Source organism: Bos javanicus, chromosome 26 (assembly GCF_032452875.1).
Source record: "Bos javanicus breed banteng chromosome 26, ARS-OSU_banteng_1.0, whole genome shotgun sequence".
NCBI classification, from domain to species: domain Eukaryota; kingdom Metazoa; phylum Chordata; class Mammalia; order Artiodactyla; family Bovidae; genus Bos; species Bos javanicus.
In genome coordinates this window covers 11,417,852-11,441,774 of record NC_083893.1, presented here as the reverse complement: position 1 = coordinate 11,441,774, position 23,923 = coordinate 11,417,852, and the positions used below count along the sequence as shown (strand labels likewise).

Sequence of the window (23,923 nt, the reverse complement as noted above, 5' to 3'; positions counted from 1 at the left end):
CATTCTTCCAAAACTGATCTATAGATTCAATGCAAACGCAACAAAAAATCCCAGGAAGTTTTTTGGAGGGATTAACTGACAAGCTCATTTAAAAACTCATAGATAAAGGCAAAGTTCCTAGAACAGTCAAAACAATTCTGATACAGAAGAAATTTGATGGGCTAACACTACCACCTGAGTTCAACACATTTTAAAGCTACAGTGATCAAAACAGTGGGGTACCGACAGCCAGAGAGATACATAAATGAAACAGAATATATAGAGTATTAAAAAATAAACCTCCACATACAAGAGTATTTGATTTATGACAAAGTTGTAAAGGAAACGCAGTACAGAAACGATAGCTCTTTCAACCAACTGTGCTAGAACAATTGGATATCTATATACAATTTTAAAAATAGCAATTTGAATACATATCTCACATTGTATAGAAAAATTAATTTCAAATGGGTCAGAGATCACAGACTTAAATATAAAACTAAAAACTTCTAAAAGAAAACATAGAAGAAAACCTTTGTGGCCTTAAGCAAAGATTTCTTAGATATGCCATCAACAGCATAATACATAACAGAACAAACTGGTAAAATGGACTTCGTCAAAATTTAAAACTTCTCTTCCAAAACAGTTGAAGGATGAAAAAACAAGCCATAGAGGAAATACTTGCAAAGGATATATCTGACAGACAGATGTATCCAGAGAACATAAAGAACACTTAAAATTTTAAAAAAATTCTTTTAATGGGCAAAAGATTTAAATTGACATTTCTCTGAAGACACCCAGAGGGCAAATAAGTACATGAAAACATATTTAACATCTTTGGTCATTAGGTAAATGCAAATATCAATTAGATTATCAATACATACCTATTAGAATGACTAAAAATAAAAAGACTACTCAGGATAGCCAACATGAAATTGAAATAGAGGAACAAAGATGAAGAACTCACAATACCCAGATTTAAGACATACTATAAGCGACAGTAATCAAGATAGTGTAGCAGTGGCAAAAGAACCGAATCAGTGGAACAGAAGAGAGCCCTGGAACAGATCAACATGAATACAGTCAGTTGATCTTTGACAAAAAAGCAAAGGCTACACGAGGGAGCAGACAATCTGTTCAACAAGTGGTGCTGGAGCAACTGGACATCCATATGCAAAAAACTAACCTAGACATAGACTTCACACCCGCCAAAGAAATTAACTTAAAAAGAATACAAACCTAAATGTAAAATGCAAAACTACTAAAATTCTAGAAAATCTGGATGATCCTGTGTTTGGTAACGACTTTTTTAATTCAACGCCAAAGGCATGATCTATGAAAGAAGTAACAGATAAGCTGGGCTTCATTAAAACTAATTTTATGCTTTGTAAAAGACATAATCAAAAGAATGATAAGACAAGCCAGAGACTGGGAGAAAATATGTGCAAAAAGATACCAAATAAAGGACTATTAGCCAAAATATATAGAGAATTCTTAAAATGTAATAAGAACACAAACTGATTAAAATGGGTCAAAGACCTTATCAGATATCTTATCAAATAAGATATACAGATGACAAATAAGCATATAAAAAGATGCTCCACACTTTACGTCATCAAGGAAATGCAAATTAAAATGAGCTATCACTACACATCTATTAGAATAGCTAATATCTGAACACTGACAACCAAATGCTGGTGAGGATGTGCATCAACAGGAATTCTCATTCACTGCTGGTGAGAATGCAAAATGTTACAGCCATTTTGGAAGACTGTTTAACAGTTTCTTACAAGATTAAACATATTTTTGTTCCATACAATCTAGCAATCACGTTCATTGGTAATTATCCAAAGAAACTGAAACCTTATGTCCACAGAAAATGTGCACATGAATGCTCATAAAAGTTTTTTTCATAGTTCCCCAAAAGGAAGTAACTAAAATGTCTTTCAATAGGTGAATGAATAAACCACAGTACATCCATATAATGGAATATAATTCAGAACTAATTATAATTCACAACTAAACTTATAAACAAAAGTTAAATTAAAATTATAAACTAAATATATACTTACACATATTTAGTTTAAATTATAAACTAAATTAAAATTAGAACTAAATATAATTCAGAACAATGGAAACAGTGAGAGACTATTTTGGGGGGCTCCAAAATCACTGTGAACAGTGACTGCAGCCATAAAATTAAAAAACGCTTGCTGCTTGGAAGAAAAACTATGACCAACCTGGAAAGCATGTTAAAAAGCAGAGACGTTACTTTGCTAACAAAGGTCCATCTAGTCAAATCTATGGTTTTTCCAGTAGTCATGTATGGATGTGAGAGGTGGGGACTATAAAGAAAGTTGAGCACTGAAGAATTGAGGCTTTTGAACTGTGGTGTTGGAGAAGACTCTTGAGAGTCCCTTGGACTGCAAGGAGATCCAACCAGTCATCCTAAAGAAGTGAGTATTCGCTTCAAGGACCGATTGCTGAACCTGAAGCTCCAATACTTTGGCCACCTGATGCAAGGAACTGACTCATTGGAAAAGACCCTGATGCTGGGAAAGACTGAAGACAGGAGAAGGGGACGACAGAGGATGAGATGGTTGGACGGCATCACCAACTCGATGGACATGAATTTGAGTAAGCTCCAGGAGTTGGTGATGGACAGGGAAGCCTGGCATGCTGCAGTTCATGGGGTCGCAAAGAGTCAGACACAACTGAGCAATTTAACTGAACTGAACTGAACATCCTTATAACGGAATATAATTCAGAACTAAAAACAACTGAACTATCAAGCCATGGCAAGACATGGAAGAATCTTAGATGCCTACTGCTAGGTGAAAGACGCCAATCTGAAATGGCTACAGACCATATAATCCCAACTATTAAAATATGATATTCTGAAAAAGGCAAAACATTGGAGATAGTTAAAAGATCAATGTTGGTGGGTGAACAGGTGAAACAGATGAATTTCAGGGTAGTGAAAATACACTCTATAATACCATAATGATGGATACATGTGATTACACATTTGTTCAATAGAATGTGTAACACCATGCATAAACCATAATGTAACTATATTGTAACCAGTCTGAGTGATTATGTGTCAAAGTACATCCATGAATTGTAACAAATGTACCTCTGTGGTGGGAGATGTTAGTAATGAAGGAAGCTATTTGGGGGCAAAGAGAATATAGGAAATCACTGTATCTTCTCTTCATTTTAGCTGTGAATATAAAACTCCTCTAAAAAATGAAGTCTATTTAAAAACAAACCGACTGACCACACCAAGGGTTGGTGAGGATGTGGAAGAACTTAACACATTGTTACCGGGAATATAAAATGCTATATCACTTTGGAAAAGTTTGGTAGTTTCTTAAAAATGATCCAGTCATTCCAATCCTAGGTATTCATCCAAGGGGGAGAAAAAAAGGAAACATACATCCATACAAAGATTTGTATACAAAATTTCATAGAAGCTTTGTTTGTAATAGCCAGACACTATAAACACATGTGCCCATCAGCAAGCAAATGCCACTGTGATACAAAAGCAGACCTAGAAGACCTAGAAAATAAGTAAACCAATCAATATTTGAATTTCATATAACTTTCATGTCATGAAATTGGATTTTTCTTCTTCAACCATCTAGAACTGCAAAAACCAGTGACAGCTTGTGAGCAGTACAAAAACAGGCCATCTCTTCCTCTCTTCTTTTATGATTAAATCAGCTAAAGTAAAAGAGCCTGACACATGAAATGGGTATTAAATAATTACTTTTCTTTTATCTATGTTTCCTATACCCCCTCTTCCCCTTCCATCATTTTTTTTTTCCTACCATTTCATAGCTTTTTTTTTTTTAATTGGGTATTCACATGGTTGGTGTGCATTTTTGCTTTTCAGAGCTCTCATAAAGGTATTTTAGTTAGTCTCTAGATACTGTTGTTGTTTTAATGTTTCATGGGGGAAATGAGGACTTGGAGCATTCTAGTCTGCCTTTTTTGCTAGTGTCAGTTCCTAGACCCCTTACTTACATAACACACACACACACACAAAACAAAGTCACTTTGAGTAGTTTTAAAATCCCAGCAAAACTGAGGACAGAGAAAGTACATGAGGAAGTACAAAGTTCTCATATACTTTCTGTCCCCACACAAGCACAGCTTCCCCCACTATCACCCCACACCAGAGTGCTAACTTTGTTACATGTCATTATAACCCAAAGTACACAGTTTCCATTAATTAGAGTTCAGTCTTTTTTTTTTTATAAGAATACAGTTGATTTACAATGTTGTTAGTTTCTACTGTACAGCAAAGTCAATCAGTTATACCTATGCATATATCCACTCCATCTGTCTTTATAAAAGGGGTTAGTACATCTCTAAGGCATCAAAGTTAACAATCTAATCTGTAATAAAGAGAATATAAATACAATGAAAGTACATTTGTAAGAAAAGGTCTATAAACACAGCAAACATAGTAACAGGTAGGGTGGTAGAAACTTCGTTATGTTTATTTCTTAAACACTACTAATTTTTTTTTAATCTGCATGATTTTTTAAACTAAGGGCAGTTCCCGGGGGCATAGTGGAATACTTGACATTTTTGAGAGAACCATACCAATACTTGACACATGTTGAAAACCATGAAGTAATTTGGTTTCAACACTGGATCACACTACTTCTTTTGATAAAGTCATATCTTAGTGAAGCTGGATTTCTCAGTGGTTGTTGTGATGAAAAGCAAGTCCAACCCCAAAACAATGAAGAAAAGGAAACGAAGGTGGCAGTGTCTAATCTGATTGCAAAGTTTGAGAAGTTGTGCAGCACCCAAAAGGCACACATAACCCATCAGTAAGTAACCTTTGGTTAGTGAAGAAGGATGTTAAAATTCTTTTTTCATTTAATTTTTTCTCAAATGGCTACTAGGTTAGGCATAAATAGTTATTAACTTGTCTGCACCTACTATTTGGAAAGCAACTGTTCTGTATTTAGGGCACCATGAGAAAATTACTGAGATAAATCTGTCTTAAACCTACAAGGTTTGGAAAGCTCGTCTTTAGTCGTACCTGTCAAAAAGTGTATGTGTGCATGTGTGCACACGTCCATTAACACTCAATCACGACAATCAACATAATACTTTTCTTGTACTTACCTCAGTGCTTGAAGCAACTAAGGAAAATTCACGAGAGAGGTCAAGCTTAATGCCATCAAAATTTATTTCTGAAGGTCTTGCAAGTGGGTCAGCACTGAAAACATAAGATGGTCTAGACATCCCATCTTGATTTAAATTAGATTCCATTCTGTAAGAATAACAGTAACGTCTTTAGAAAATCTCAATATATCAGCATATAAACCATCCATAGTTTAAAAAGTCTATGAGTCCAGCCCGCTACTTCTTGCCACATAAACTAGATTTTCAAAAGAAACATATTACTATTGCATCTACTATCTTTCCAAAAGAAAGATATTACTATTCCAACATAATGAGCCATGGAAAAGACAAAAGAACAGATTATTTACAGATTCTGAATCAACTAATATTGGACACTGCCTACCACTACTGTTCATGTGATCCAACCTATAGGTAGGTAGATTCATCCAAAGAGATTTCAAGAGTGAAGATAATCTACAAAGTAAGATAGTATAAAACATTCAATCTGTCTGAAATGCTCTCAGAAGTCAGATAAGAAGGTGTAATAAATATAACCTTGTGCTTAGTTTTTTTAGTGTCTTCTAAAGAATATGAGACTTTGTAATGTTTTATAATTTAGGAGTTAAATTCGGTTATCTGGACAATTACTTTCAACTGAATTCTTCCAAACGATACAAGTAAAAAGTAAAGTACTGGGCATTCCCTGGTGGTTGAGTGGTTAGGACTCAGCATTTTCACTGCCAGGGCCAAGGTTCAATTCCTGGCTGGGGAAATGAGATTCTGCAAGCCATGAGGCATGACTTAAAAAAAAAAAAAGATGTGAATGTATTTAAAACAGTACCTGATATGTCACAGGTGAATGTGGAATAGAATATGGAATACTTTACCAGTAAACTACTACACCCAAAAAAGATGTCCTTTGCATTAGAGGGGACTGGAATGCAAAAGTAGGAAGTCAAGAAATACCTGGAGTAGGGGCTGGTGCACTGGGATGACCCAGAGGGATGGTATGGGGAGGGAAATGGGAGGGGGATTCAGGATGGGGAACACGTGTACACCTGTGGCAGATTCATGTTGATGTATGGCAAAACCAATACAATATTGTAAAGTTAAAAAAAAAAAAAAAAGAAATATCTGGAGTAAACAGGCAGATTTGACCTTGGAGTACAGAATGAAGCAGAAAGAAGTAGAATTTTGACAAGAGAACGCACTGGTCGTAGCAAACACCCTCTTCCAACAACACAAGATTCTATACATGGACATCATCAGATGGTCAATACTGAAATCAGACTGATTATATTCTTTGCAGCCAAAGATGGAGAAGCTCTATACAGTCAGCAAAAACAAGACTGGGAGCTGACTGTGGCTCAGATCATGAACTCCTTATTGTCAAATTCAGACTTAAATTGAAGAAAGTAGGGAAAACCACTAGACCATTCAGTTATGACCTAAATCAAATCCCTTACAATTATACAGTGCAAGTGACAAATAGATTCAAGGGATTAGATCCGACAGAGTGCCTGAAGAACTGTGGACAGAGGTTTGTGACACTGTACAGGAGACAGGGATCAAGATCAACCCCAAGAAAAAGAAATGCAAAAGGCCAAAACGGTTGTCTGAGAAGGCTGAGTAAAGAAGAGAAGCGAAAGGCAAAGGAGAAAAGGAAAGATATTATCCATTTGAATGCAGAGTTCCAAAGAACAGCAAGGAGAGATAAGAAAGCCTTCCTCAGCAATCAATGCAAAGAAACAGAGGAACATAATAGAATGGAAAGATTAGAGATCTCTTCAAGAAAATTAGAGATACCAAGGGTACATTTCATGCAAAGATGGGCACAATAAAGGAGAGAAATGGTATGGACCTAACAGAAGCAGAAGATATTAAGAAGAGGTGGCAAGAATACACAGAAGAACTATACAAAAAAGATCTTCACGGCCCAGATAATCACGATAGTATGATCACTCACCTAGAGGCAGACATCCTGGAATGCCAAGTCAAGTGGGCCTTGGAAACATCACTATGAACAAAGCTAGTGGAGGTGATGGAATTCCAGTTGAGCTATTTTAAATCCTGAAAGATGATGCTGTGAAAGTGCTGCACTCGATATACCAGCAAATTTGGAAAACTCAGCAGTGGCCACAGGACTGGAAAAGGTCAGTTTTCATTCCAATCCCAAAGAAAGGCAATGCCAAAGAATGCTCAAACTACCGCACAATTGCACTCATCTCACACGCTAGTAAAGTAATGCTCAAAATTCTCCAAGCCAGGCTTCAACAGTACATGAACTGAGAAATTCCAGATGTTCAGGCTGGTTTTAGAAAAGGGAGAGGAACCAGAGATCAAATTGCTTTTGCTGGATCATCAAAAAAGCAAGAGCGTTCCAGAAAAACATCTACTTCTGTATTACTGACTATGCCAAAGCCTTTGACTATGTGGATCACAACAAACTGTGGAAAATCCTGAAAGAGATGGGAATACCAGACCACCTGACCTGCCTCTTGAGAAATCTGTATGCAGGTCAGGAAGCAATAGTTAGAACTGGACATGGAACATTCTGGTTCCAAATCAGGAAAGGAGTACATCAAAGCTGTATATTGGCACCCTGCTTATTTAACTTATATGCAGAGTACATCATGAGAAATGCTGGGCTAGATGAAGCACAAGCTGGAATCAAGATTGCCGGGAGAAATAGAAATAACCTCAGATATGCAGATGACACCACCCTTATGTCAGAAAGCGAAAAAGAACTAAAAAGCCTCTTGATGAAAGTGAAAGAGGAGAGTGAAAAAGTTGGCTTAAAACTCAACATTCAAAAACTAAGATCATGGCATCTGGTCCCATCACTTCATGGCAAATAGATGGGGAAACAATGGAAACAGAGGCTGACTTTATTTTTTGGGCTCCAAAATAACTGCAGATGGTGACTGCAGCCATGAAATTAAAAGACGCTTGCTCCTTGGAAGAAACCTAGACAGCATATTAAAAGGCAGACATTACTTTGCTGACAAAGGTCTGTCTAGTCAAAGCTCTGGTTTTCGTAGTAGTTGTGTACAGATGTGAGAGTTAGACTATAAAGAAAGCTGAGCGCCAAAGAATTGATGCTTCTGAACTGTGGTGTTGGAGAAGACTCTTGAGAGTCCCTTGGACTGCAAGGAGATCCAACCAGTCCATCCTAAAGGAGATCAGTCCTGAATATTCATTGGAAGGACGGATGCTGAAGCTCTAAAACTTTGGCCACCTGATGCAAAGAACTAGCTCATTTGAAAAGACCCTGATGCTGGGAAAGATTGAAGGCAGGAGGAGAAGGGGACAACAGAGGATGAGATGGTTGGATGGCATCATTGACTCAATGCACATGAGTCGGAGTAAACTCCAGGAGTTGGCAATGGACCGGGAGGCCTGGCGTGCTACAGTTCATGGGGTCGCAGAGTCGGACACGACTGAAGGGCTGAACTGAATTGAAACTACTACAACTAAATTAAGCATCTCGCTAAATTTAAAGACAAATGTAGAGGTAAGTTTCACTGATAAAATATTAACATTCAAATATTTACTGAGAATCCACTAGGTGCACAATATTAGGGAGAAATGGAGAGAGCACCATATTCTTTGAATATTATGATATACTCAGAACAGTCACTGCCAATAGGGTTCCTGGCTCAAGAAGGTACTTGTAACGGGCATCCACAGGCATTAAGTAAATGAGCCAAAGATGGTCCCCATACACTGGCCCTGAATTGTTTACTTCTTCACAGCAGGCTGGCAACGTTAGTTCAAAAAACCAATGAGGTGTCAAACTCAAATTTTTATACATCTGTTTGCTTTATACATAGCCAAAATAATCTTAGTTTTAGCCATTTAGAGCCTATCTGGTTTGCACATTCCATGAAACTGCACTCAACCATTCGCTAGCCACAGACAAAATCCAAGACAATAAAGACCCCAAGCCACTGCTGCCCTTTGAAGTTCTCAGATATGCGGACTCCCTACTGTGCTAGGACACTTATACTGAGCTCCCTCTGCTATCATTCCCACTTCTCTCCAATTCCTTACCCTCCCCTTCTAGGTGGTAGCCCTTCACTCTAGTCTCCGAGAAGTCTCACGATTTGGGCAGCTTTCCAAGCATGCAGTCCTGTCCAAGTGCTAACCTGGTAAAGACCCTTGTGTGTTACTGCCACCTTGTGGTATCTTTTTCCTTGATCAGCGTTGAAACCCCCAAACTCAATACAAAGCTGTTTCTCTTTTTTCCTAAACTTCAAAGATTTAAAGAAACTATACAATTACCTTCAACAAAACCCAGCAAACTACATCAACCAACCATACAATTAAGCACGTTTAATCTTTATTGCTTTTTGCTTTCATTGTATCAGTGATGTAATCAAAATGAGAAAAGTATTTAAATGTAGTTTGATAGAATATTTCAAATATTTAATTTATGGGTGAAAATTAGAAAGAAAACGTATCTGATAGAATAAAAACCACTGATGTAGAACAGAGGAAAAGTTTACAAAAACATGAACGTAATGGCTTGACATTTCATAACTCAAGTTTCATGGAAATGCCCAGGAAACTGGAAAGTAACCTTCATTCTTGGCCTTCAATTAATTTTTGGCTTAAAAAAATGTTGACACATCTTTTATGAAATTACTAAGTTAAAAAAAAATATTGTACCTCCTTAAAAAAAAAATGTTACAGTTGTTTGTGCTTGCTTCTATGTTCAGTTTTCATGAATAAACTGCCCCTTAACAATCATAAAATTGAGAGATACATTGTCACTTCCTGTACTTGTAGTTAACTTCTATGGATGTGTGGCCTCCCTAATTAGACTAGAAATGAGAGCAAGGACCTTATCTTATACTACTCTGTACCCCTACAACAAATTCAGAGATTTAGGCAGTGATAAAGACTCCTTGTATAGTGGGTTAAGTGGGTTAAATAATAAATAAAATTCTCTATGCGCAAAATTTTTTTTGGTCCTATATTATCTCTAGCCAACAGCAAGGTTCAAGACCTCATTGCGGAAGGCTGTTCCCAAGTCTGAGAAATGGTATCCTTTTTCGTCTCTCCAATGAGATTTCATGATTGAAGACTGATTACTAACTGAGGTTGCCGCATGTCATCCACAAAATACAGTCAAAAAAAGTCTTTACAATTAACTTATGAGTCTTTTACATTATTTTGCAACCTGAAGTCTCAGGTCTTGGACATTTAATAAAATGTACACAGTTAAGGCTGTTTCCGGGTAATGCTACCTTGTTTTAAGAACGGATTCAAACCTGAATTTGATCAGCTTGGGGATTAAAAACAAACTAACCCATAAGGCTCGACCTTCTGTCAATTAGCCCTCCAGTAAGGAATATTAGAGAGCGACATTAAGCAGGAATTACTGAACCAAAAAGTATAATGAGATGGGGGAAACCTTCCAAACCGGGGGTGAGGGTGGGTGGGTGGAGATGACTGCAGTCATCACACACGCCACACACCCCCCCTTTCGCTCCGCACTGCAAAGACCAAGAAGGGAGCGCCCCGGCACCGGCGGTAGCAGTCTGGAAATAACTGCACAGACATCGAGCCCCCGACTGCCCTAAAAACAGACCAAGCCACTTGCCGAGCAAAATGCTCACCTTGGGGATACAGGACACCAGATTTGGCAAAGGAGGCCTGATCCTCAAAGCAGCAGTAACAATAATAAAAATACTAAGGCTTGCAAATACATAGAGCTTACTATACCAATGGCACTGTTTCTAACAGTTTTACACATTATCTTTATCTTCGTAAGAGGCGGAAGAGGTAGGTTCTATAATTAAGCCCTTTTAACAGATGAAGAAACTGAGGCCCAGAGATACTGAAGACGTTGCCTTGCCTCAGAGTTAATAAGCGGCGATTGTTGTTGTTGTTCAGTCGCTCGGTTGTGTCCGACTCTTTGCAACCCCATGGACTGAAACGGCAGAGACCAGATTTAAACCCTAACGCTAGTAAAATGGTTCAGCCCTCCACAGAGCACCCGGAGCCCCACGTATCGACAGTAACCTGAGGGGCGTCTTGAGCCCGGTCGGAAGGTACTCACACCGTCTGAGACCTTTCTTCACCTCACCTGGTATGTACGGAGTCCCCCATTTCCTTCCTCGGGCCCTCACCTGCAAACGTTACCCTGCCAGCCCCACCCGCGACCAGCACTGAGTTATTGCCCTTTTCAAATTCAAACAATGGCGGCCAGGGTCCCGCATTGAACGCTGGGAGTGGGCGGAGCTTCCGGAAAGACGCGTTGGAGCGCCGCGGTCTCTCTCTGTGGATCTTTCTTCCGCTCCCGGGAGAAGCTTTCAAATTTGGGGGCGGGTCTCGGTATGCCGAGCGACCAATGGGCGGAAGCAGACTGGAGAGCGGCTAGTGGGCGGAGCTTCCCGCGGGTATCCGCGTGCCAAGCCTGGTAGGATGCTGCTTCCTGGCTGCGGTGGGTGCCACCCTCTCTTGGCAGCGTTGCGGATCTCGGATTCCAATCTGGAGACAATAAAGACGTAGCGGAGGCCCCGAAGTGAGGCCGCTGCCACTCCACTTAACTCCGCGACTCCCTTAGGGACCAGGTGAGAAATGGCAGGCCTTTTCACTGCGGACCGGGACAGGCTCTGCTTCTAAAGAGTAACTTAGAATGAGCGCTGCCCGCAGCCAGAAGGTCACTTCACTTCCTTCGCTTCATGATCCTACCTGTTGTCCATAGGCGCCCTCATGGACAAGGTACATTTTTCTCAGAAAAGATTTTCAAAAGCATTCTTCACTCTTTGTGGGTTTGTTTGCTAGTTTTTGCCATTCTGAAAATATAAAGCAGCTACCTATCTTGCATGCACAGGTAAGGTCTTTGCAGTGCTCAAATGTAAGTGCCAGTACATCGTCTCTGATTATCTTAAAGTGATCCTTTTCTTTTGGTGCAGTGTTATTACAGTCATATGACAAATATTTACTACTTGGGCCATCTCTGCGTGCTGTGCTTCATTTTAAAGAAAAGTAACTGCTAACGTTAACTGAGCATTTACCTTGTGCCAGCCGTGGTCCTAAGCACTTTAAAACTGGTTATGGTACTGATCTGGAGAACAACCCTATGAGGTGGATACTGTTAATATGCACTTTTTATAGATTTTAAACTGTTATTATGCCATTTTTATAGATTTTAAGGAAACTGAGTTCAAGATTAAATAATTTGCTCAAAGGCATACAGCTATTAATGGTGGAACTAGGAATTTAAACTCAGCTAGATGACTTCAAGACCTGCCCTCTCACATGTGATCTTATTTTCCACTGTTTTATTTGGTTAGCAGCATTTGTAACATAGTAACTGTTTTGTTGAGCTTATTGTCTTTCTTTTTCTTTTTCTACATTTATGTTTCCCATAACCTACCCCGCTTCCCTTTCTAACTTCCCACTGTCTCATTCCGTTTGCTTTCTTTCCCCACAAAATCATATTTGTGGTGAGCCAGTTTGGAGTAAAGAAGGGATGCAAGGCCAGGAGTAAAAATGAGCAGAGAAAGTAGATGTGAAAGGGAAGAAAGCAGAGATGATCAAATAAAACTGTAATTTACTGTTTGGGCTGGAACTTAAGTCTTTAGGGGCCTCTGTGTCAAACTCTTCATTACCCCTTCAGGCAAGTCTACCCAAAAATCTACCCTTCCAGTCTTTACCTCATAATGCCTGTATTGCTTTTTACTAGCTGTTACTGATTCCAACTCTTGGGCCCTCCAGGTGCTGAATTTATTTATTGTTCAACAAATATTTATTGAAAACCTGCTAAGTACCACACACTAGAATAGGCGGTATTGAGACAGTGGAGGAGAGCTACCAAAACAGACCCTAACCCTCCAGGAGCTTTGTTGTTGTTCAGTGTGTCTGACTGTTTGCAACCCAATGAACTACAGCATGCCAGGCTTCCCTGCCCATCACTGTCTCCAGGAGTTTGCTCAGACTCATGTCCACTGAGTCGGTGATGCCATCCAACCATCTCATCCTCTGTTGTTCCCTTCTCTTGTCTTTCCCAGCGTTAGGGTCTTTTCCAGTGAGTTGGCTCTTCACATCAGGTGGCCAAAGTATTGGAGCTTCAGCTTTAGCATCAGTCCTTCCAATGAAAACTCATGGTTGATTTCCTTCAGGATTGACTGGTTGGATCTCCTTGCTGCCCAAGGGACTCTCAAGAGTCTTCTCCAGCATCACAGTTTGAAAGGATCAGTTCTTCAATGCTCAGCCTTCTTTATGGTCCAACTCTCACATCTGTCCATGACTGCTTGAAAAACCATAACTTTATACGGACTTTTGTCAACAAAGTGGTGTCCCTGCTTCTTAGTGTGCTGTCTAGATTTGTCATAGCTTTTCTTCCAAGGAGCAAGTATCTTTTAATTTTGTGGCTGCAGTCACCACCTGCAGTGATTTTGGAGCCCAAGAAAATAAAAATCTGTCACTGTTATATTCCAATAATTGACAAAAAATTGCAAAGACAAATAATTGAGAAATTACAACTGTACTGAGTGTTTTCAAGAAAATGTTTAGAGCATTTCTAAAGACAATGTCACTGGAACCTGAGCAAGTAGTGTTTAATCTGGATTTCCAAGGGTTATTAGATGTCAAATAAGTTTAAAAAAAAGAGAGGAGTAAGCACCCAGGTATAGGGGCAGGATAAATACAAGAACCAGTGGATTTTCTGCCTTATTTTATTCTCGCTCCCAGAAGTATTCCTCACAGTTTGTTTCATCCACACAGTTAAATGTTTCAGCCTTGAAACATTCTTCATTTGGCTTCTGGGCCAGCAAAAGGTCACCCTCTCCTTGTTTACTGTTAATCTCTGCCTTGGCATATTCAATATGGGATCGTGATTTTTCATTGCAAAACGTGAAGCCTCTCCTCCCTAATCTGTGCCTCAGTAAATGACACCACCACACATCTACCTAGTTATTCATGAGGAGGAATCATCTCTGAGCTTTCCTTTTCCCTCACCACTCTCATCCAGTTCATAAACAAATGTATCTGTTGCACTTTTTTGTTAGAAGTGAAATAAAATGCTCCCCTCCCGTTTCATTGCCCAGACCCCTATAGCCTCCAGCTGGTCGCCTGCTTCACATCCTGTTCTCCATTATTTATAGGGCAGCAAAACCAGCTTCAGGTGGGAATGATCATGTCAGCCTCTGGCTTAAAGCACTTCAATGATGTTTTAGAATAAAATGATATTTGTATTGTTCAGTGAAGAAAAAAGATGCAAAAGTATATAAAAACTGTACTATTATGTAAGCAAAAAGAAGAAATCAGAGTTTACATACATATATATTCCACACACATTTTTGGTATATTTTTGAAGATAGAAATACAAAAACTATAAAACAGAAAATTAGTTGTAAATGGTTATCTATAGGGGATGAGAATGTGACTTCTGTAACTTTTTAAAAAAAACAGAGTTTGCCTTTTCAAAAAATTAAATCTAAAAATAAAAGCAAGCCCTAAAATTTAATGCAAAGAAAGAGATGAATTTACCTGTATATCAAATTGTCAGCATAGCTACACAGAGATAAAGAGCTTGTTCAGTTAACTTGGGCATAGTATTCTATGTTCAGGAGTTAGGAGTTGTGGGATATGATGAAGAGCAAAAAGAAATGCAAAAAAATTAATAACTTGGCTTAGTAGGCTTGATGTTGAAACGGGTATTGGTATAATTTTGAAACTATTATGCATGTGTTATAGGAAAAAGCAAATCAGTAAATATATTCATGTTTGGTTCTAGGGTTCTCACTGTGGGAGAAGGGAAATAAATATAATAGAAAGTAAAGAAGAATCCCATGAAGTTAGATTTGAATTGGTAGTAGAATGACCTGGGTTGTTTGGGTTTTATTATCTTTTTTTATCTTAATTGGGTCCACTGAGAGGGCCTGGAGGCATAGAAGCCCTGGCACCCCAGTAACAATGAACACCCCAGGACCAAGCCACCCAAATGGTTTCTAAATACCATTTATCCCTAAAAGAAAACAGTGCCTCTTGGAGAGAAGACTGCTTCCAGGTCTGGGGCAAGAAAATTATAAAGTGAGCCTAGAACATTCTTGTCAGAAAAAGCAAAGAAGTCTTCAGAATGAATGAAGTCATTTAACAAAGGACACTGGATCTGGCATAAAGGGTTTTACACTGACCATGTTTGGCACAAATTGTGCATCAAAAGAATAATGATGGTAATAGTTTAATAACACATTTAATGTTTTAAGTCCTCTTTGTAGGAGGATGGATGAGGGAGAAAAGGACTAAAAATGGAAAGCTATTCTTTACACGAGAATGCCAGTTAATGCAAAAAGAATAGTAAACTGTCCCCACTTTGCAACTCCCAATGTAAAAATTGACATCCCTGTTAAGTCACTTCAGTCATGTCAAACTCTTTGGGACTCTGTAGACTGTAGCCTGCCAGACTCCTCTATCCATGGGATTCTCCAGGCAAGAACCCTGGAGTGGGTTTTCATGCCCTCCTCCAGGGGATCTTCCTGACCCAGCAATTGAGCCCTCGTCTCTTATGTCTCCTGCTTTGGCAGGCAGGTTCCTTAACCACTAGTGCCACCTGGGAAGCCCCAAAATCAACATAGATAAAGCTTATCAGTGAATGCTAAAACAATGGATTGTGTGTGTGTGTGGTCACTCAAGACCGACTCTTTGTGACCCCTTGGACTGGGGCCCACCAGGCTCCTCTCTCCATGGCACTTTCCAGGCAAAAATACTGGAGTGGATTGCTAGTTTCTACTCCAGGGGATCTTCCCAACCCAGGGATCGAACCTGCATCTCCTGCATTGGCAGGCAGATTCCTGCCAGTGCATCACCCGGGAAGCCTGACAGAAATGTTTAACCTGAATCTAATCGTGAGGACCATTTTACAGGTCAACAGACCTAGAAATGTCAGTGTTAGGGAAAGAGAGAGTCAAAAGGCAGGTGCTTGTTGCTAAATGAAATTCATGAATCTTCATTGGTTATAGATTTTTTAAAAAGTAACTGCAAAAAGAAAAACATATTGTGGACAATTGTGGATATTTAAATATGGATTACATGTAGATTATACTGAGTCAGTATTAATTTGGGGGCATGTGATAATTTGTAACCATGTAGAAGCCTGTCTTTATTTTGGAAAGATGTTTGTTTCAGTATTTAGCAGCAAAGTGTATCAGTGTCTGCAACTACTTACCTTCAGAAGATTTGAGGGGGAAAAAAGAATGTTAGGGAGAACAAAAGAAGAGAGAACAAAGAAAATAGAACCAAAACAGTTATGTGACAAACAGTTCATAGTTTTTACAGCTTTGAATGAAAGGGGAAATGAAAAGGGAAAAAAATCCTAATTTTTTTTTTTTTTTTTGGCCACACTGCCCTGCATGTGGGATCGTAGCTCCCTGACCAGGGATTGAACCCACACCCCCTCTACGTTGGAGGGTAGAGTCTTAACCCACACCCCCTTTACTGGAAGACAGAATCTTAACCACTGGACTACCAGAAGTCCCCCAAATTCCTAATTCTTATGATGACCTACTAGGCCCTACAGGATCAAGTACCAGTCAATCTTACTCCCCACTTTCTTACCTCTGTACCATGAGTTCTACTCTGGGTACCTCAAACACACCAGCCTCTTGTAGCATATGTGAACCTTTGCATAGATTCCCTCCACCTGAATTCTCTCCTCTCCATTTATCATGTGACTCACTTCTCTTCCTGCTTTAGATCTCTTTTATCATATTACTTGCTTAGAAAAGACTGTCCGTCTTATCTCAAATGCTCCTCTTTCTTATTTGCAGGCTAGATTTCATTTTCCTACTTATTACAACCAGCAATTATCCTTTTTATAGTAATTATTACATGTCTGGTTTTTGTTGTCATTGTTCTCCCACCTCCTAAAAGGTAAGTTCTATAAGAGCTGTGTTTCTCTTGGTCACTGCTGTATCCTCAGTGACTCTGTAAATACGTGGTGATCAAACAAATACTTGCCGAACAATGAATGAAGGCTGATGTGGCTGAGGTGGGTGGAGAGGGATGGGCTAAGGGCAGATCCTACAAGGCTTAGTCAACTAAGTGGCTGATTTGGATTCTTATTCTAAGAACAATGAGAAACCAAAGGACTGTTGTAAGTGTGCGTATCATACAATACCATTTGCCTTTGTGTTTTGAAAAGGTTAATCTCCTGGAGCAGAGAATAGAGGCCGCCAAGGAGAATGCCGTTGAACCAGCCAGGAGGCTATTGCAGCCATCCCAACAAGAGGTGGTGATAATGTGGAACTGGGACATGGCAGAGCAGATGCAGAAAACTGAACAGGTTTCAGAGGTATTTTTTCCTGCTTTTTCCATCTCAGCACCAGCCACTAGTTTTCCCTTAGAAACACAGAGCCAACTTGATTGGGAGATGCTTAAGATTTAGGCCCATTCCAGATAATTCCCATTAGTCCCCTTGAAGTGAACGTTAGCTTAAGATGAAAAAATTAAGTTAAATCAAGCTGATTTCTTGCTCTGATCACAGCCTGTACAAGTAGTAATAACTAAGTTCCTCTGTGCTGCATACTATTCTAAGCATTTTATACTCATTCAATCCTAGATACCATGTAAAGTATTCTGTTATCAGTATCCTGCCTTTAGTTATTGTTCTATTGCTAAGTCATGTCCAACTGTCTGCCTTTAGTAGAGAAGAAAACTGAGTCGTAGCACTATTGAGGAATAGTAAAGGTATTCACTACGCAGAGGTGTTAGGTTTAGTCAGGAAATGCCTGTAAAGTACTTTTAAAAGTGCCTGGCACATGTTAAATAATAACTTATTGTACAAATAGTAAACGATAGAATTGGAATCTGGGTAGATGGCTATAGAGTCTGCACAGTTAACCACTGCTTCCTACTGCTTCTTAAAGTTTGGACTGAACACCCTGAAACTCTACTGAAAGAAGACTGAGTGCCAAGCTCCTGCTGCAAAGCCATCTCCAAATACAGGACTAATGTAGACAGTTTTTCAATCCAAAAACTGAGTAGGTATTTTTGCAAAGGTTTGAATAACAGGTTCAACAAACATTTATCAGGTACCCATTATGCAGCAGGTATCTCTGTCTTTAAGAAGGCTTTGTCCTAAAGCAAGTCTTTCTCAATCTGAGATTTCAAGCAAGAATATAATCCCTGTTCCCTACAGCACCCATCATATGTAATGCAATCATTTCTCTCTTATGCCTGTAGAATGGTATTACTTCTGTGGCCATCCTGAGAAAACTGAGAAAATAGTCACACGAATAATTTTTTTTTTTTTATATCCTGTGGTTTATATGGGGAAATCCATGCACAATTTCAAAACAGTATGACAAATGTTATGATAGAAGTGTACAAAGAGTAATAGGAGCAGAATGAGAATAATTTAGAGTGACAGCTCTGATGATAGACAGATTTGAGTTTGAATATAAACTCAGTCACTTACAGGAAGTGACCTCGGGAAGGATATAAAAGTCTCCCTAATGTTGTGAGGATTAAAATAGCATTTGTTAGTTATTTAGTAAAGCCTAACACATAATATGTTTCATCATGCTATTTGTTTTTATTCAATCTGCATAAGTCACTGGTATGCAAGCTCATGCGTGTCTGTCTAGAACCTCTGTAACCCTGACACTTACAACAGTGCCTTGCATATAACAGCCATTGAATAAATATTTTTTATATTTATAAATGACATCCACCAAGGAAGGTTTTGTAAAGTGGCATGTAGACTGAAATGAATGAATGGGGTTTGCCAGTGAATTGTAGAAGGTGGCCATTCCAGGCAATGAAAACATATGAGGTAATGAAAAAAAAGACATGAGCACACAAAAGTCATTACAAAAACTGTAAGTACCTAGTTCAGTAAGACTTTGAGTATAGCTACCGTGGACAATGACAGGAGATGAAAAAAGCAGGCAGCACCTACATATAAAGGGTCCTGTATGTATGACATGCTAAAAAAGAGTTAGAATTACTGTATTCTATAGTGCATAGGAGGTTGTGTGCAACAGAGACATGCAGGGGGGAAGTGGGAGGAAGAAAAGCAACAGAAAGGTTTAGGTCTGTAATATCCCAGTCTTACAATGTGGGAATCAAGAGATGAAGGAACAGGACATAGAAGTTAATTATTTATAGGTGTGAAGGTAACCAGTAGAGGCAGAAAAATAACCATAACTCTCTTGGCTAAGTGCTTATCTGTCATTGTAGGAAGTAAGTAGATAGTGCCTATAATTAATACATGAAGAAATAACGTTAGGAGTGGGTTATTCAAAAATATGTCAACAGAACTAAAAGTAGATTGTAAGGGTGATTGCTTCTGAGAAGCAGGACAGGAGGGGGCCCAGGGAAGCTTTTTGTTACAAGCTCTTTTTAAATTCGTAATAAGAATTTTCTTATGTGGTGTGTCAAAGAAACAACACACTATTCACTTAACTCTGTGTTGAGCTATAATACCCCATCATCTCCTCACTGAAGGAGGCTCCCCACTCCTGAGCTTGCAGAAGTTGCATCATTGGCCATCTTTCTAAAACATGGTCAACTGGTACTTGCCTGAGAGCTTCTGCACTCTGTCTTCCCTCTGTTCTCTCCAGATGTCTCTCCATGACTAACTTGTCATTAGTCAGTGTTACCCTCCCCAAAGAGGTGATCTTTGCCCACTGTCCCTGAGGTTGCTCCCTTCACCCCTCACCCCCCTAGCCAGTCACTTTCTATCCAACTGACCTCATTTACTTTCTTCATAAGGTTCTTACAATAACTGAAATTACTTTCTTTGTTTATAATATGTCTTCTCCCACTATAGGGCAGACCTATGAGACAGAGACCTCATCCATCTTGTTCACCACTATATCCCTAGTACCAAGGACAGTGCCTGGCACATAGTAGGTGCCCAATAAATCCTCATTAGGTATTCAATAAAACTTTTATTAATAGGATGTATAGAGGAGTTCACACTGTGCACTTTCTTATATGCCATCTCATTTGGTCTTAAGACTCTAATATTTCTTTGTCATAAATATATACATGTAACTGCACACACGCACACACACATACTCCACAGATGGGTTTCCCAGTCCAGACTCTTCCAAGTCCTAAAGCTGGGGTTTCTGTTTTCTACTTCATCTTCAGTGTCCTCTGGTGGGGAAGGATCTCACACGATTTTGAAAAGATAAACATCTTTTTAAATATATATCTTTTCAAATATATCCTGTTGACAAGGTTGAAATTCACAGCAGTTCATTTGAGAGCCTAGCAAGGTCTTAGGACACAGGCAGACATTCTCTGGGCTTCCCAGGTAGCTCAGTGGTAAAGAATCCGTCTGCCAAGATCCAGGTTCTGTCCCCCGGTTAAGAAGATCCTATAGAGAAGGAAATGGCAAGCCACTCCAGTATTTTTGCCTGAGAAATCCCATGGACCGAGGAGCCTGGCGGGCTACAGTCCATGGGATTGCAAAAATTCAGGTATGACTAAGCAGCAGCACCCCACTCCAGTACTCTTGCCTGGAAACTCCCATGGACGGAGGAGCCTGGTGGGCCGCAGTCCATGGGGTCGCTAAGAGTCGGACAAGACTCAGCGACTTCACTTTCACTTTTCAGTTTCATGCACTGGAGAGGGAAATGGCAGCCCACTCCAGTGTTCTTGCCTGGAGAATCCCAGGGACAGGGGAGCCTCATGTGCTGCCGTCTGTGGGGTCGCACAGAGTCGGACACGACTGAAGCGACTTAGCAGCAGCAGCAGCAGCAGCAGCAGTCTTTCAGCTGGATGAGCTAAGGGCCCAGCGCAGGTGCAGCCATGAGCTGACAGTGATGACCTCAGCACCTGCGGTTCTCCTAATACGCGAAGAGGCACGCTCACTTGCATGGTGGGGATGAACTGCAGTCCCCGGCCTCCTCTCCACATAGCTCCCCGGGGTTGGTCAGCAACCATCTCCTCACATGGGTTCCCTCCCCTACTCTGCTGTTTTTTGGAAGTCCGTCAGTTGAGTTATTAACTGTCTCTCTTTGAATCCCTGATCTAAAAATCTCAGTTGTCCCCAAGTCGACATGGGTAGATCTAACTACATGGAAGTATGGAACAAGAAAGAAGAACACAGCACTAGCATTTCAAGACTTTTTCTCACTGCAAATATGAAAAATCAGACCATTCTATTATCAAAATGAAAGTTCAGTTTTCTTCAGTTCAGTCGCTCAGTCGTGTCCGACTCTTTGCGACCCCATGAATCACAGCACGCCAGGCCTCCCTGTCCATCACCAACTCCCGGAGTTCACTCAGACTCACGTCCATCGAGTCGGTGATGCCATCCAGCCATCTCATCCTCTGTTGTCCCCTTCTCCTCCTGCCCCCAATCCCTCCCAGCATCAGGGTCTTTTCCAGTGAGTCAACTCTTCGCATGAGGTGGCCAAAGTACTGGAGCTTCAGCTTTAGCATCATTCCTTCCAAAGAAATCCCAGGGCTGATCTCGTTCAGAATGGACTGGTTGGATCTCCTTGCAGTCCAAGGGACTCTCAAGAGTCTTCTCCAACACCACAGTTCAAAAGCATCAATTCTTCGGCACTCAGCCTTCTTCACAGTCCAACTCTCACATCCATATGTGACCACAGGAAAAACCACAGCCTTGACTAGACAGACCTTTTAAAACCAAAACAGTACTATTTATGCGTTATATCTTGCATTGTTTTGAAAATAGCACAAGGCGGTGCTAGCGGACCTCACATATTTTTCAGGAGCAATTATAGACTTTCTGGTGAACTTTTCTAAAGAGTTCTCTTTCTGATGAGCTATTTCAAGATTCTGTCTTCCTCAGAAGGAGGAAGAAGGATCATGCCAATGTGATCTTTTTATTTCAGAAAATATTACCTTTATTAGATGCATTTCAGATTTTCATTACTAGGGGAAATAATGATGTCATGAGTAGTTTGACTGTTTTTGGTTGAGGGAAGCCAGTGAATTCACTGTAATTAATTGGAACATAATGAGACCAATTTTAGTAACTCCCTCAAAACATACAATCTTTGCTGTATGCCAACAGGGCCTTAGTGATGTTGGGAGAGAAAAAGGAAAATGAGAAAGAAGGGGGGAAAAGGAAACACCTCTTTGGGTAGTTTTTGTTTTCAGTCATCTAAAGGAATATTTCTGAGTCTTTAGTCACAGAGTTATAGAATATTAGAGACATAATGGGACATGCAAGTGATCTGGTTCAACTTTCTCATTTTATAGGGAAAAAACCAAGGCTCTGAAAAGTTAAGCAGCATGCCCAAGGTCTCATCATAGGCAGTGCCAGAGCCAGAATATGAATACATAAATTATAAGAACCTAACCAATTTTTTAAAAATAGATACACAAGGAAAAGTATCAGCTCCAAATAATTAGAATAGTATGATCTCATGTTAGCAACTCTGAGACTAGCACACATTTTTTTAAAAATACATGAACTCTTCTTTAGCACTCAGAAAATGAGCATTGTTCTTTTTACTTCCTGAGCTCTTTTTCATTCCATTTCCCCCAGTTTTTCACCCTAATGCAAGTTTTTTTTACCCTAATACAGAGTATTTGTGCTCCAAAGATTTTCATTGATCACTTATCATGTGCTTCAAACAAAAACAGATACAGATTTTAATTTTTTTAGTTCCCTCTAAGTTAAAAAAAAATACTCTGTAGTTAAGATTATTATTGTTGTACACGTAGTTAAAAAATCAATTCAGTTAAATATTTTTCATAATTGCCAAGCACCTAAGTAGAAGTTTGTAGGCGTGTACATTTCATTGAAGTTAGTGGGGGACTTTCCTGGTGGTCCAGTGGGTTAAGACTGTGTTTCTAATACAGAGTTCAAGGGTTCAATTCCTGGTCAGGGAGCTAAGATCCTGCATGCCATGCAGTATGGCAAAAATAATTTTTTTTTTTATAAAAGTGTATTTTATTATTATTTTTTAATTTAATTTTATTTAACTTTACAACATTGTATTGGTTTTGCCATATATCAAAATGAATCTGCCACAGGTATACATGTGTCCCCCATCCTGAACCCTCCTCCCTCCTCCCTCCCCATACCATCCCTCTGGGTCGTCCCAGTGCACCAGCCCCAAGCATCCAGTATCGTGCATCGAACCTGGACTGGCGATTCATTTAATATATGATATTATACATATTTCAATGCCATTGTCCCAAATCATCCCACCTTCTCCCTCTCCCACAGAGTCCAAAAGACTGTTCTATACATCAGTGTCTCTTTTGCTGTCTTGTATACAGGATTATTGTTACCATTTTTCTAAATTCTGTATATCATTAGTTGAGGTACTCCTAGAAGAACATTATTTCTAAAAATAGGACAAAGTGCCACTTCTATTCTCTTGCTGTTTTTCACAATAATAATATAATAATAGAAATTATGGCAGTGTCACCCAATTTCTTTAACTTCTTTCAAATTAGATGTCAAAAATAAGTGATTTATTATCCAAAATTACCTAAAAGTTTTATCAGCTAATAATTGAATTAGGTCCTCTTTTTAGTTTTATTGAAAGCTATAAATTAGAAACCATCTCACTTATAAAAGGTTTTATTAGACAGATATTAAGAGTCTCAGTCTCTGAAACTGCACCAAAAATGCTATTATCACAGATTATCTAGTAAATGTTAATTTTACCTTTTATTCTTTCACTCAGCAGTGTTTCATTTAAACCAATATACTCAGTCAAAATTGGAGATACTAATTTCAGTTATTTATGATAGTAAAGTGTTTTTTATAAACTTCTTTTAGCATATTTTAAATATAGTTATGTCAAGACTTAAAGCTTTCATTCACTGAATATATGGA

The 23,923-nt window shown here is 39.3% G+C and overlaps 2 protein-coding genes across 4 annotated transcripts in view; one reads left to right on the top strand and one right to left on the bottom strand.

The window, feature by feature from the left end:
* Positions 1-11,396, bottom strand: part of KIF20B (kinesin family member 20B) — an 84,377-nt gene extending 72,981 nt beyond the window's left edge. The window contains exons 1-2 of one of the 3 annotated variants that reach the window (XM_061402761.1): positions 11,222-11,396; positions 5,128-5,275 (exon numbers count right to left, since the gene is read on the bottom strand). In XM_061402761.1, coding sequence (XP_061258745.1) covers positions 5,128-5,275; positions 11,222-11,244 — 171 coding nt within the window. In that variant the 5' untranslated portion in view covers positions 11,245-11,396. The remainder of the gene's footprint in view (positions 1-5,127; positions 5,276-11,221) is intronic. The other 2 variants (XM_061402762.1, XM_061402763.1) reach the window with 2 other exon arrangements.
* A 119-nt stretch (positions 11,397-11,515) lies between these two features.
* Positions 11,516-23,923, top strand: part of PANK1 (pantothenate kinase 1) — a 104,286-nt gene continuing 91,878 nt past the window's right edge. The window contains exons 1-2 of the mRNA XM_061402769.1: positions 11,516-11,708; positions 17,285-17,434. The gene's annotated coding sequence lies outside the window, so the exon portion shown is untranslated. The remainder of the gene's footprint in view (positions 11,709-17,284; positions 17,435-23,923) is intronic.